Raw genomic sequence first — 14,304 nt, 5'->3', positions numbered from 1 at the left:
TCCAAACGCACAGTCTGACCTAGAAACCGTCCAGCCATTTTTCAGGCTGCTGGACGTCTTGGCAGCGGAGGAAAGAACTTGCTATCGCTCAAACGAGGCGAGAAAGATGCATCGCGAATGCAATGACTTATTAAGAAGGGCATCGGAGGCTGTCGGCTGTATGAGCATGGTATTTGACTCCACGGCGCTGATAGAGGTGGTCTAGGAAGAGACAGAGCACATCACGGGAATGTGAATCGATGCACCAGGGTTCACGGCTGATGAGATCATGCGCTAAGCTCTGTCGCTTTAATCAATGGCAGAAGAAATGGCAGCGGTCTTCGATGTCTATCTAAGATCTATGAAGCCCCGTGGCATCAATGGGGAGCATGCCAGCTCATCCCGAAAACACATTTTTTACCTATAAAGCCCCAAAATCCCAATCTTTTTCTAGCTCTATGTTGAAGGCTAAACCGGATTCCCTTTTGTCCAATCAACTTGAACATCCTGCTTGACGCAGATGCCTCCGTCTCCTGCCTGGCTAGTGCGATACTCAGGCCCCAATATAGACTCATCACTCTTATTATCGCCTGCGATACGAGTGATGGTGCTAGGCCCACGGATGCCCAACTTTGGGTCCGCGGTGGGGAACCCTCTGTTCGACTCGCTCGCTTCGTGGCTGCGAGGCAAGCTGCCAAGGTTGTAGCTCGGGCCGTCGCTGCCTTCGCCTTGCTTCTTGTAGGATCGTTCGGAGGAATACTTGGAGCCGTGGAATGTGCGGCGCCAGAGGGGGCGGAGGATGGGGATGCCGATGCACATGAGGGTGACGGCCATTTCGGCGGCGGACCAGATGATCAAGGGGACGGTGTCGACTGTAAAAGTCGTTAGCTGGGACCATGGAGTGTCTGTGGGTAAACGTACGTGTGTAATTGGCTGTGAAGCCGGTTGCAACTTCGTAGGTGCGGACGATACCACAGACTCCAGCGCTATGACAGATTAGAGGAGCAGGCGGCCCAAAGTTGACGGGTACTTACACGACACCAAAGCTCATGCTGGCAGCAATGGTAATCTTCTCCCTATACTTCATGTTCAAGCCCCAGATAAAGATCCAAGGGAATATGGCGAAGAAAAAGTCGACGACGGCACACCATACTGCAGCAAAGAGTCAGCCAAAGGAGGATAGAAGAGGGAGGCGTTGTAGGTCCTACCTCCAAGAAGGATTGCGAATGGGGTCACGTCGACTTGGCACACGCCCTCAACTCGCATGCGATCATAGATCTTCTCGGCCGGGATGCATTGAACCCAAAAGACAATGGCAGTGATGACAGAGACAAGCATGAGCGACACCATGGCGACCCAAATAGCGATCTGGTGCCACAGCTCAACGACAATGCGTAGCAAGAATAGACCGAGAGATGTCTTTGCCACACCCATTCCAATGACTGCGAACGTCTGGCCAATCATCTCGTACTTGATGGCCATGGCAGCATTGTCAAAGGCTTCGTTGCCGGCATTCAGGCCGGGCATCGTCTGACCGAAGCCATAGTTAGCCGAAATGTGGACAAAGACGGTATAGAGCAAAATCAAGATCTAGAAAAGTCAGCAAAGAGACACACAAGATCAGAGTGTGCGTAGTACTCACGCCGCTCAGCCAGTAAGCGTGGTCATCAGCGCCGATTTGCTTCATAACAAACGCTCGCGTGTAAAGACGAAGAACAACAAAGATCCAAGTCATGACTGTAAAAGCCCACATGACGGCCAAGGCCATCGGGGCTTGTCCTCCAATTTCCATGATGGGCAGTTCGACTTCTCTCGCAAGGAACCGTGTGCGAAAGGAATCAATCTTGCCGGGAGGAACCAACGAAACATATGTCTTGCGCAAAAGCTTTCGTGGGGACCCCAGGACCCAGAAATACGCATCGTGCGGTTCCGTGTCTTTGGTATCGACGACTCAGTTTGTGGGAGACAATGGCTGGTGCTTTGCCACAGAAACCCCAGACCTGGTTGATCCGCATCGCGGCTGGGTTACATGGTGTGGTTCGGTCAGGACGAATTTTCTAGGCCGCTGCACGGATCTTGAGATATCCAGGGGACCATCGTTCATCGGTAGTTTCAACATGCAGGGGAAAACATGATAGCTCTTCGAGAAAACAAGACGCATCAGTCATGAACGTAAGCACTCGGCATCTAGACGCCGGCAGCAAACCTCTAACGCAACTACTTTAGCTGATAAGCGCTTTCCTTTCCAAAGAGAGAAAGGCGAAGCAAATAAGTCTATTGTTGAGCGGTTTTGGCTGCCCTTGGCGGTTTGCTTTTCTCAGGGTAGTACCGGTATTGCTCCGCGTTAGTTCGCTGCAACGGTAGCCCGGACCGCAGCCGTTGATTCTCTGCCGGGGGGACCCTTGGCCGCATCCGAGACGATGGATGCGGCATTTGCTCAAATGAAACGGCACGGGTAATCTTCGAAGGTTTGCTGATCGTCAAGGGACGGGTTACAACCGAGGGGCACATCCCTGGACCCCAAGTCCCTAGCTTTCAACCCGTCGTCTTCACAAAAGAAATACGCGTCCTGGAAGGGTTACATGGCTGTTTTGGCAGTCATTGTTTGCCATCGCCATTCTTGAATAGTCCCGCTAGGCTCTGTTTAGAACAGTTCGTTGAAACGGCGGGTCGGGCACTTGCGGGTATGGCGGGAAACTAGTGCAATATATCCATGCTAACGGGACTAGAGAGTCAGTTCCCCGGCCGGAGAATGTCAAATAGCTTGACTCGAGTTGGCTGGTTCTCGACTGGGGGGATGAAGATCCTTGCCACAATCCCCACAAGCAAACAACGACGACGCGGCAGAATGAAAGCCTCACTGTGACATAGTTCCTGCAGGCAAACAACGAATCCAACAGGGAAAAATGACTCGTACGATTTATCTTGCTCGAGTCGTTGGTCGAGGCCGCCGTCGGCTCCTTGAAACCGGTACTCGCAAGATCCCTGGTCTGTACGATAAATGAAATTTAATTAGCGACATATCTGGGCTCCGAGTCCCCATGCAAAAAGCACTCTCTGCATCTCTTTCCCCAAAGTCGCAGCCGCAAGTGTCACCACGATGAATCACACCTCATATCTTGACACCTCCATATTGGAGTCTGCAGAGGGCATTCTTCGCAGCAATTCGTCCCTCTTTTTATACCTCATCGTCCCAGTTAGCACAATTTCACTGTGGACCATTGGTTCGTACTTTTCGTCACCGTTGAAGAAGTACCCCGGACCGTTCCTGGCCAGTAAGTGACACAAACCATCTTTGCTTTTCTCGGATTCTACATCTCCGGGGCGATCGCCGTGTCTCAGAGAAGCAACTAACAATAGTCAAGAATTCACAAGGCTGTGGTATCTGTACCAAGCATGGACGGGTGACTCTCACCTTGTGCTGGATAAGCTACACCGGCAATATGGACCTATTGTCCGAATTACACCGAGCATTATCGATGTTGATATCCCTGAGCTCATCAAGACCATGTTTAGCATCAAGGGCGACTGGCTGAAGGCAAGATGACAATGTCCCCCACACAATACCTCGACTAACACCACACCCAGACTCCCTTCTACCATGGCAGCAGTGCTCTTGTGAATGGACAAATCGTCCTCAACCTCTTTAGTCAAACCGACCCTGTCAAGCACAGGAAGGAGAGACAGCCCATCGCTAAGCACTACTCAAGTGCCGGCATCACCGCTGTGGAGCCGCACATGGACAAGGTCATTGACCAGTTCTGCAATGAGCTCGAGAAGCGGTACATTGACGGCGACAAGGCCGGCAAGGTCTGCGACATCGGACAGTGGACCCTATTCTGTAAGTGCAATTGATCTACCATGTACCACTCTTGCAGTTATTAACCGCCTCACCAGATACCTGGGATGTCGTTGGAGCTGTGACTTTCTCCCAGCCCATCGGCTACCTCGAAAAGGGATACGACTTTGACGGAACCTTGTCCAATGCTGACAAGGCCATGGACTACTTCACCGTCGTGGGAACAATGCCCTTCCTTGACCGCGTCTTTGACAAGAACCCCATCTGCCACATCGGACCCCCTGGTTTCAACACCATAACGGGCATCTCGATCAAGCACCTGGTGGATCGATACCAAGGCAACGATAAGGACTACCATGATCCCGCGAAACCGGATTTCTTGGACAAGTTCATCGAGGCCAAGAATGCGGATCCCGAGAATGTGAACGATCCGCAGATTGTGTCGTGGCTTATGGTCAACATGATTGCTGGCGCTGACACGACTGCCATTACTATTCGCAGCTCGTTGTACTTTTCGCTCAAGAACCCCGATGTCTGGAACCGTCTCACAGATGAGGTTCTGGCGGCAGGATTCCACGGCCGAACACCACCCAGCTACAAGGAGGTCAAGGCTCTACCATACGTTGACGCTGTCATCCGTGAGGCTCTTCGTATGCTCCCTGGTGTCTCAATGACAATGGAGCGCTACGTGCCTCGTGAGGGCTTCGTGCTCCCCAACGGTGACTATCTCCCCGAAGGCACCATCGTAGGCATGAACCCCTACATTCTCGCCCGAAACAAGTCGGTCTACGGCGAAGACGCCATCATCTTCCGCCCCGAGCGCTGGCTCCGCGACGAGGCAAACGGCGAGACCGAGGAGCAGTTCCAAAAGAGGCTCCTCCTGATGAACCAGACCGATCTCTCATTTGGAGGCGGCAGCCGCATCTGCATCGGCAAGAACATGGGTCTTTTCCAGACATACAAAGTCCTCGCGACGCTCATCACATTATTCGAGATTGAGCTCGCAGACCCGAACAAGGAGTGGAAGGTGATTAATAGTTGGTTCCCCAGGCAAGAGGGACTGGAGGTGAAGCTCAAGAAGCGGGTGCTTTAGGGAGTTTGAGGTTCATTTGTAGGATATGTGATTCTTGACCGCGACAAGCGAGCTCATTTTGTTTTAAATGTTCGATATCGAGATATACCTAAGTAAATGAATCCTTTCAGAGCGTTCTGCGCGGCCAGGTCCAAGAATGTTTACGGTCTGATATCTGCAGCACTGAGTCTTGTCCATATTACGTCGCAGCCGAGCTAGTTCACGATTGATGAGGATCTGGCAGCGTAAGTCACACTCCTTGTGGGCCGTCGTATCCGGGTGCTTCCAGCTGGTTCATGTTGTTAAGGTTATGGAGACATTTCAGTCGCACAGACAATGCCGAGATACCCATGTCGAGATCAGCGCCACCAACCGTTTCTTCCCCTGAATGGAGTCGAAGCCAAGCGAGGGCTTGTCTCCATTTTTGGGCCCCCAAGTACGGGATGGGCAACTTGCCCTACCCTATAATTCGTCGAATCTCAATAAGTCAGCCTTTTGCGAGGGATAAACGCCACTGCAGAGAACTAGGTTGCTTTATGATAATAGGCTAATTTTCAGAAAAGACTTTAGACTGAATTTTCAAGGTAGAATAGATGTGAAAATGCAACCGGTCAATGAAACCGCATTCCTTCCTTGCCCAGCCGAAGCAACCATAAGCCTGTCGTCATAAGCAACGGGAAGAAAGACAAAAGAGCTATAAATCGCAACGACACGTAGTACAAAAATCAACGCTCTACATATACTGCTAATAATAGAAGCAGAGAGAACGAAAAACAAAAAAAAAGATGTCTGTTGCAGAACGGAGCAAAAAAGGTTTCAATCGAATTATAGGAAAAGCCCGATGCGGGGGTCGAACCCGCAACCTTGAGATCGCGTACTCGTCTTCGCTTGTAGGCGCAAGATAAGAGTCTCACGCTCTACCGATTGAGCTAACCGGGCGTCTTCGCCCGGGCATCAAGCCCGTGGTGTGTTGGCAGATTGTGCCGACAGGGAGATCTTGAAGGTTTGTTTGTCCACTCGTCCCAAGGTTGAGTTGAGAGGTTTCCCTTTGAGTCCTATCTGAGGCAAGCTGCTTGCTATCTATGGTCTCTGTTCCCTTCATTCGCCTTCCGCAACTGCTTCTGAAAGTCATATTGCCTGTTACGTCTTTCAGTACCTTCCCGATATTCCCTCTCCCACTGGTCCTTCTCCTCCTGCGTCCTCTGCCTGGGTGGCGGCGCATCTGGGGCCCTCCAACCAAGCGGGATATTCTGCGAAACTAACGATGTGTAGATGGGAAGCCATCTTCTGCTTCCATCGTTTGGCGAAGCCGCTCCTTCGAAGATCACCCAGGGCAATAGCTCCCATGTCTCATCGACGGGGACTTGATCGCGCGTCGCCTGGACGTAGCCCGTTGGGTGAGGTGGGTTGTATTTCAAGCAGGCGGCCTTTTCGTCCCTTCTGGTGCGCCATTCCGTGTATTCTTTTTCAAGATTGGCTGTTTGCTCAGAATCCAATTCGAGTTGGAATTCCTCATTTATCAAAGGAGGCTGATGTTGAGTGGAAAATCCCGCCTCCCACTTCCTTGGATGCTCGGGTAACTTTGCCAGCGCCGTCCAGTGCGCGGCCAATGCCTTCGCCCGCTGGGTCAGGTCAAAGGGTTCCTCTGGGATAGGTTCCCGCGGGTTTCCTCGTCGACCTATCGCCTGGATTGTGTCCCGCACGCCAGTCTCATCTAGCACCAGCCACGTCAAGTCGCGACGCGTCTCAAGGCTGCGCAACAATTTGGAGCACAGTGCGTAGTCATCTCCGGGCAACGAGGTGGGCACCAGATAGTTCCGCAACTTGGCCTTGATGTAGGACACTTCGCGAAACGTGTTCACAGTGTCGGGATCATCCGGCAAGTCCTTGAACGGATTGCACCGCTGAAGGAAGTCCTGAGAAGGATTGATAGAGGCCCTGACCGTCTGCGCCATCTTCGCCATCTGCTGTGAGGGATTTTTGGCCTTGAGGATGTTGAAAAAGCTCCTGAAAACGTTCATTTCATTGAACAAGAAGAAGTTTGCGAGAGGAACAAACAACGGTCTTCAAGTTGAGGGATAGAAGGGGGATTGCCTGGATGATGCGACGTTGCGTACTGCGGCCAATGGCGAGTGTCGCCTGGGCCAAGTGACCTCGCTTAGTTGTTTAGGTAATCAAACTCCTGGAGTTTTAGGCCCTTGGCATTCTTATCACCGACTTTCATTAACATGCGACGGAGTGTTTCCTACGAGGTTTGTACAATTGGCTCTGAAACTGGGGTTGACTCTCGAGTGTGGTATCTTGCTGGAGACTCCCCTTCAAAACTGTGGATCCTTGCCCTCAACCATGAAGGACGCCTGTACCTTGAAAATACGTTTGACATTGCACTTGGATGCAATTTGAACACCACTGGCCTCGGAATCGATTGTTCACACCCACAACTTCAATTATGGTTATCAGATCTGCCTTAGCTAACCATTCTCGGTGCATTTCAGGCACCCGCACTTTTGCATGCGGCTGTGCCCGCTCGGGATCCACGGTGTTTCAATGGAAACCATGCCAGGCTTCATCATGCATAATGAGCCACCGCCGTAGACGTGATGGCGCCCAGTATTGGGAGCTCATGGTCACAATACGCCCTTCCATCGAGGCAGCTGACCGTCGGTTTTGTGTTGAAATCCCTCTATCTTCCTCGTAACTGTTGATGTCAGCACACCCATACCACAATCTCATAACCGTAAACGTCAAGGCTAGGGCTGTATACTACTTTTGAAAATGGAGAATGCTAAAATTGAGCGCAGCAGTTACCATCCAAAGCAATGTGCCACCGCCGTATTGAGATCAAAATGTGCCGTGTCTGCGGCACAGAGGCCGCGCCTATCGCTTTCAATGTGATTCCGTGCGAATATCCCCCACAAACATCTTCTCCCGAACACAACAGCCCTATATGCCCCGGCATTATTGATGAACCTGAGCGCCCAAGTCACTTGTGTATCAGTTGCCACAACAGATCGGTGCTGGATGAGGCATACAGGGAGAACCAGCGGGAGAAGCGGGCTAGAAAGGACAGGGAAGAGGAACAGCGGGCTAGAGGGGCCACCAAAGAAGATGATCTCAACCAGGTAGACAAGTTTTTAAGAGACTTGGAAGGGAGAAAAGCTGCAGAAGCAGGTGCAGCCGCGCCAAGGAAATATACCCACACAAGCGATAGCGAGACTGAGTGGGAGGATGTCATTATCAGTTAGATTCGAGACATTTCCTATTGCTTATTGACCCTGTACTTTTTATCCAGCCAAAAACAATCCAAGGAAACACAGGAATCATCTGTGTAAACTCGTAGTGCTCCTTGTGCGCTCCAGGATATCTCGTTAACTGTCACCCACTGGTCAGCAAATTGAGAATCTTCTGCCTTCACTCAGGTTGACCGTAGGCACTTGGTGCAGACGCTTCCCTTCAAAGTTGGAACTAGACTTAGCTAGGACGTTGTTCGGGGCACGATTCTCGCCCTCTCTGTAAGTATTAACCTTGGGAGGAGATCACTGCCCATGTATATTCATTGCACAAACAGCATCAGGATGCGGAGCTTCCCAGCTCGCAGATGAAAGAATTGGCTAGATTTAATATTAGCCCATATGAAGAGTGCTAGATCGAGGTAATTGGTGCTATCGTCTCTTGTCGTGAGCCATAGGACATAAAGAGAGCGTGATAGTATGCAGACTTCGTCTAGTTAGGACTTTGGTAGATGCCGCATACACCCATCTATCTTGGTTGTGCAAATACTACAGCAAGTCCCCTTGGCTCATGCATTGAGCATGCAATGTGCACTCACTTGTCACGACATCCCCAAGGATAGACGCAGCGCTTTACGCATTGGTATCCAATATAAGAAGCCCCAAACATGAAAGTTGCGAAAATAGCATCATCGCACAATGGAGATGTTCTGATACGTCTGCAGCTGACGTGAGATGTGTGCGACCGACGCTTTAACAATAGAAACGGCAGTATACAGCCACTGGAGGAAATCGCCGAGCACATTATACCCATTGGAGGTTTGCGGGGGGTTGCGATATACATGGGTCGGAACCCAAAGGGGGCATCCTCTGCGATATTTCGACACAGCACGATCTGACCTTCTGGAAGACTTGCAGGAGAGCTATCTTGACCAAAGTCCAACTCCATCAGCCCTACGTTGGCATTTCCCCACGTGTCCCCGAGGGGTCGAATACGCCCCTTGTTGACGTTTCAGCTCCTCCTCTTCAGCCTCCTATCCCCTAGTCATCCTCATGCAATTCGGCTCGACTTCTTCCGGGGGGTTGCAGAATCAGCGCGTCAGACCAAAGACCCCGATTATGCGCAAGATACGCTGTCAACTGTCGGTCCTGCTTGGCTTATTGCCCATTGGAGCACACTGGGGGCTATGCAGGTCTGCGGCATCTCATTCGACCTCGCTGCCGTGCTGCAGTGCCGCTTTACCGTCTTGTCCCTCCGTGCCAAGTCCATCACAGCGGGTTTCCTCGTACTCGTCGCGCTTGGAGGAGGAGGGCTGAAATAGGCTATTCGTGCTTGTTGTGAGACAAGGCCATTATGTTGACAGCGCCCAGGCCATCTTGGCGACTTGGCTGCCGCGGAGCCACCTAATGGACAATGTTGATCAACAACAGGATATGCAGTCAGAATGATGAGGCCTCCTGAGTAGATCTGAGAGTATATAAGAGATTAGGTTCCTTCCTTTGTTTCCCTCATCAAACTCAACCAACATCTTCATCCAGCAAGTTCATCGCAGCTCAACTCCCCTCAATTGCCTACCTCGACCCACCATCACTCACCACCATGTCTTTCCACGAGTCCGCTACCGACATCACAGTCGAGGGAAACATCCTAAAGGCTCAGCTCTCCAACGGCGAGGAGTACCTTGAGGCCGAGTTTGACCTCGACACCGTCATTGGTGTCAGCGACGGCGCCCTCACTTGGGGTGGCGAGAGTAGGCCATAACCAATGTTGTTGGACTCTCATGCGGTCACTGACACTGGTAGACTTCTCCGAGTCCTCCGAGGACATCTCCTTCGGCCTCGAGGGTGATGACGAGGTTCCCGTCCTCCGAGCCACCATCAACAACGAGGATGGCGAGCAAACCTCTTCTGACATTAATCTTTCCGAATACATCGCCAACAACTGCGGCGAATTTGAGTACGGTATGCTATTCAGCTCTCCATCTCTACAGACTTGAAACTAATTAGAGGCAATACAGTCGGGTAAGCATTGATGCATTTGGAAGCGGCACATTGTCGCATTGGACGGGGATGCACATGAGTAAACCCATAGAAGATTGAAATTGAACATAACAAGCCTTGATTACATACATCCATTTTTCTATTAGCATGACATAGGCCTAAGCTGCGACCAGTGCCGAAACCTAGTCCACCTACCTCGTTTACACCTGATTTGGCGTCATCAACTCGCCGTTCTCTGGAGCTCCAGCTGTACCAATCGGATGATGACAAGCCCACCATAAAGGGAATTTGAGTGTACACGTAAGCTGTCGCCGAATTACTGGGCGAGTGAGTATTCAGGCTCTTCCCACAGAAGACCCCCTTAGCTCGAAGGCTTCCCCATCCAAGCTCTATCTAATAAAACAGTTCCCGACCATCCGGCACCTACCAGATCATGCGAGCCTGGGCAGGATGATAACAGAAGGACTTCTCGACACATCATAACAAAACCATCGCTGAAGGGACAAGTCCCAAGCACCCCTGTCGCTGACCCTTCACTCTGCAGAACAACAGCAAGGTGCCCCTTGAGATGATGCAATCGGCGGCATATGACACCTTTCCGGGTTTTAGTGCAAGAGACTTGAATGCATCGAACTAATTAGTTCAGCAAATGTCTATTTTCACATTCTCTGTCTTGCAGGTGGTATATGTGAGCGGTGTAATGTTTATCCTTTGTTAATACTTCTGTCTTTTCACGTGGCCCCAGATGTTCACACTCTCTCCTACCACTCAGAGGCCTTCCATGTTCTCGCCGACTGCACCGGCACTTCAATGGCCTTCACATCGGTATCACCAGCATGCTTGGCAACAGCAAACTGCCAAACCCCCTCCGGCAACACCCACTGACCATCAACGTCACCCTCCCAGGAGGCTAGCTCTCGCTTTGTCGCATTAAGCCTCAAAGAAGCCTCCTCGCCTGGCTTCAACACAGGAGTCTTGTCAAAAGCAACCAGTCGCCTCTCGGTGTCTTTCCCAGATGGCCAGGCATACAATTGAACTGTTTCTTCGCCATCAGCACTGCCGACGTTCCTGACGGTAGCGTTGAAACTCCACGAATCTGGGTTCTTGACTTCAATCTGAACTGAAGACTCAAACTGCGTGTAGCTCAGTCCATAACCAAACCAGAAGTGAGGTCGCACGTTGTTATGGAGGTAGTATCGATATCCAAGATGGCACTCCTCCTTGTAAATGACCTTGCCATCGACACCAGGCCACATCTCCTTGTCTGCTGCATACGGGAGATCAGTGTACTTGCGTGGCCACGAGATAGGCATCCGACCAGATGGGTTGGTGACTCCCAAGAGCAGATCTGCCAGCCCATTACCTGCTTCCTGGCCACCATACCAAGCCTGCACCAGAGTGCTGCACTTGTCTTCCCATGGCAGCTCAACAGGGGATCCTGACTGGTTGATGAAGATCAGACGTTCGGGGTGCTTGCACCTTGTCAACAGCGCCTCTGCCAACTCATTCTGGGTGCCTGGGAGATGCATGAACTGTCGGTCATAACCCTCGCTCTCCCACTCGTCGTCAATGCCAAGGATAACGACCGAGTAGTCGCTCTCATCGGCAGTCTTGACAGCAGTATCGATCATGTCTTTCGGGAGCTCCTCTTCGAATCCGATGCGGACTGAAGGATGTCCTGAAAAGAAATGCAGCGATCCCTCCTCAGAGAGACCGGGCTTCGTCCAGCCCTCGACGACAAGGTCGTAGGTTTGCCCGGCGTTCATGTGCTTGGAGCTAATCTTCTCACGGCTTCCAAACGAATAGAAGACCTCGGAAGTTTCTGTCCAGTTGCAGTTGTCGAGGACCAGCTCCCCATCAATAAACAGGCGAGCTTCACCCACGCTCGCAACACCGAACCGGTGGTTTCCGGTGGTCTGGGGACGTACAGTAGATGTGACACGGAAGGAATATGGTGGAACGTGGGCCTTTTGGAGAGGCAGTGGTGCAGAGTCGATAAAGTCGACCCAGGAGCTGTTGCGATGCTGCGTCTCGAGGATGGGACCCGAAAGGTCGCGAGTAGTGTAAAAGTCAACGCGGACCAAGTTCTTGCCGTCATCTCCTGACGACCGGGATTTCCACTGGTCCTTCTTGAAGAGGGGCAGCCACTTCTTGGAATATGCTCCCTGAGTATACACGACACGAGTTTGCAGCCCTTGTGCCTCGACTGCAGCCCTGAAAGAGGTCATAGGTTGACTCAGGTATTGCGGGTTCATGGTGGCCGATCCACCGCCGCCTGGCGTTCCAATCAAGGCATTGGGACCGATGAAAGCGACTTGCTTTCCTGAAAGATCAGCTGGCTTCAGAGGAAGTGTGGAACTGTCGTTCTTCAACAGGACAGCTCCTTGAGCAGCAACAGTTCGCATAAGCTTTATGCCTCCCTGTGTTGTTGACGACTGCTCCAGCTGCTTGCGAGTCTGCAGAGCCTCCTCCTCAGACAGCCCTAGGAGGCCCATTCTCTTGCACATGGACAGAATTTGTCCAGCAGAGGAGTCAATGGCCTTGAGTAGCTCATCGGGGTTCTCGGTCTTCTTGACAGCTTCGAGGAGCAATTCTCCTCTCTTGCTAGTTGGCCCAGGCATCTCAAGATCGAGGCCAGCAATGACGCTCTCGGCAGTAGAGTTGGTGCCGCCCCAATCGCTCATGACGAGACCCTTGAAGCCCCAGTCACCGCGAAGGACTTCCTGGAGCAGATGGTGGTTCATATCGGCGTGGGCGCCATTAACCACATTGTAAGATGTCATTAGACAGCCCGGCGTGGTGTTTGATCGGACCACCATCTCGAAAGGCTTGAGGTACATCTCTCTCAAGGCCTTCTCGCTGACCTTGGCATCGATGGTGAAACGTTGCCATTCTTGCTCGTTGGCAACGCTGAGGGAGGAGAGGTCGTATTAGCAAAGATCGAAAAATTGAATATGACTCCTTACAAGTGCTTTACAGTCGCCATCACTTGACCCGTCTCCTGGACTCCAGCCACATATTCAGTGGCCAAAGACCCTGTCAAAAAGGGGTCCTCGCCGAAACTCTCAAAGTTGCGGCCGCCAAGGGGGTTTCTCGAGAGACAGATGGTTGGCGCAAGTAGAATCTGTGCCGCCTTCGTCCTGACCTCCTCGCAGAGCAGACGACCGACAGATCGAAGCTGTTGCTTGGACCATGTTGCTGCTTGGCAGATCGGCCCAGGGAGGAACGCAGCGGTAGGACCGTCAACCGCGAGCTGACCTCTAGCCCCGGAGGGACCATCGGTTGTCTTATCACAGTCAGTTAATGCACTAGGCACATCTCGGCAGGGGTGGTAACCTTGAGGGAACCGATGCCGAGCCGGCTTATCTCGTTGGTCTGCCATGTATCGGCTCCGGCCAGCAAGGAGACCTTCTCCTCTAGGGTAAGCAGCTGGAGAAGCTGTTCAACATCGTCGGTACGAGGGGAGGCCATGGCTGGTTAATGCGACGTCACTTGAGGTGCGGTCTCGCCAAGGAGTTACGCTGCCGTGTTTCCTAGTGGCGCTCTCTGCTTGATCATGACTTTCCATCCAGCGGTTTGCCTGGTCATATTTATCCGAGACATAATACAAAGAGTGACCCCTCACACGAGATTAATCAGCGGCAGCGTGTTGTATTCCCTGTTATGGAGATAAACTGCATGTCCAGATGTGGTATTATCTCAGATGCTCCAAGCCGTCGTTGTTATCACGGGATGCGATGTCAAGGTTTCTATTGGCGTTGAGTATTGGAAAGACGGGCCTTCGGGCCATCTTCGTGAAATCCTCGGGGCAGCTTGTCTGATTCGGACTGGTCTGGTTCGTTGTGGTGGAGAAGCACGACTCAGTGACCCCTGTGTGAGGCGTAAATGTTGAGATAATGGCACACTAGCCAGACCCTAGACTACCAGCATCTCCTCTTATCACAGAGAGATGCGGGGTACGGGAGAGATTCCTTTTGTTTGGCACTGCAAGGGTCACAATCCGGAGATACTAAGATAACCCCGATTAACCACTGCAAGTTTCTTCCTGAATTGGTGCTGGAAGCGAGAGAAGCTAGAGTTTTGAGTGACTCTTCATCTTGGAACTAATGTGACCCTTATCGTATTTCCCTGATATTTATCCTGCGAGTACGAAAGGACCACTTTAAATAAACGACTATTTTTGTCTAGTAATTGCCATCTGGCTTTACAGGAGTGTGGGGATT

The 14,304-nt window shown here is 51.7% G+C and overlaps 4 protein-coding genes and 1 non-coding gene across 5 annotated transcripts; 2 read left to right on the top strand and 3 right to left on the bottom strand.

Moving 5' to 3' along the window:
- Positions 1-447: 447 nt before the first annotated feature.
- On the bottom strand, positions 448-1,771 carry LRP88_01924 (uncharacterized protein; the record flags this gene model as incomplete). Its single annotated transcript, XM_083238595.1, has 5 exons — positions 448-851; positions 901-965; positions 1,014-1,131; positions 1,188-1,569; positions 1,622-1,771. The coding sequence occupies 5 exons, from the start codon at positions 1,769-1,771 to the stop codon at positions 448-450; spliced, it is 1,119 nt and encodes a 372-aa protein (XP_083105703.1).
- A 1,308-nt stretch (positions 1,772-3,079) lies between these two features.
- On the top strand, positions 3,080-4,871 carry LRP88_01923 (cytochrome P450; the record flags this gene model as incomplete). Its single annotated transcript, XM_083238594.1, has 4 exons — positions 3,080-3,254; positions 3,345-3,517; positions 3,568-3,820; positions 3,877-4,871. 4 exons carry the CDS (start codon positions 3,080-3,082, stop codon positions 4,869-4,871), a joined length of 1,596 nt encoding a protein of 531 aa, XP_083105702.1.
- An 814-nt stretch (positions 4,872-5,685) lies between these two features.
- Positions 5,686-5,789, bottom strand: LRP88_01922. The gene has a single exon. It is a non-coding gene; the product is annotated as a tRNA-Lys (tRNA).
- A 3,891-nt stretch (positions 5,790-9,680) lies between these two features.
- Positions 9,681-10,106, top strand: LRP88_01921 (CVNH domain-containing protein; the record flags this gene model as incomplete). Its single annotated transcript, XM_083238593.1, has 3 exons — positions 9,681-9,831; positions 9,884-10,042; positions 10,099-10,106. The coding sequence occupies 3 exons, from the start codon at positions 9,681-9,683 to the stop codon at positions 10,104-10,106; spliced, it is 318 nt and encodes a 105-aa protein (XP_083105701.1).
- A 736-nt stretch (positions 10,107-10,842) lies between these two features.
- LRP88_01920 (uncharacterized protein) lies at positions 10,843-13,552 on the bottom strand (the record flags this gene model as incomplete). The annotated part of the gene is made up of 3 exons (XM_083238592.1): positions 10,843-12,991; positions 13,048-13,367; positions 13,418-13,552. 3 exons carry the CDS (start codon positions 13,550-13,552, stop codon positions 10,843-10,845), a joined length of 2,604 nt encoding a protein of 867 aa, XP_083105700.1.
- Between the last annotated feature and the right edge of the window lie 752 nt (positions 13,553-14,304).

Source organism: Fusarium phalaenopsidis, assembly GCF_050370095.1.
Source record: "Fusarium phalaenopsidis strain FUZ10S chromosome Unknown contig_32282, whole genome shotgun sequence".
Classification (NCBI taxonomy): Eukaryota; Fungi; Ascomycota; class Sordariomycetes; order Hypocreales; family Nectriaceae; genus Fusarium; species Fusarium phalaenopsidis.
The sequence above is the reverse complement of the archived record's forward strand: the minus strand, read 5'-3'. Positions and strand labels throughout refer to the sequence as shown.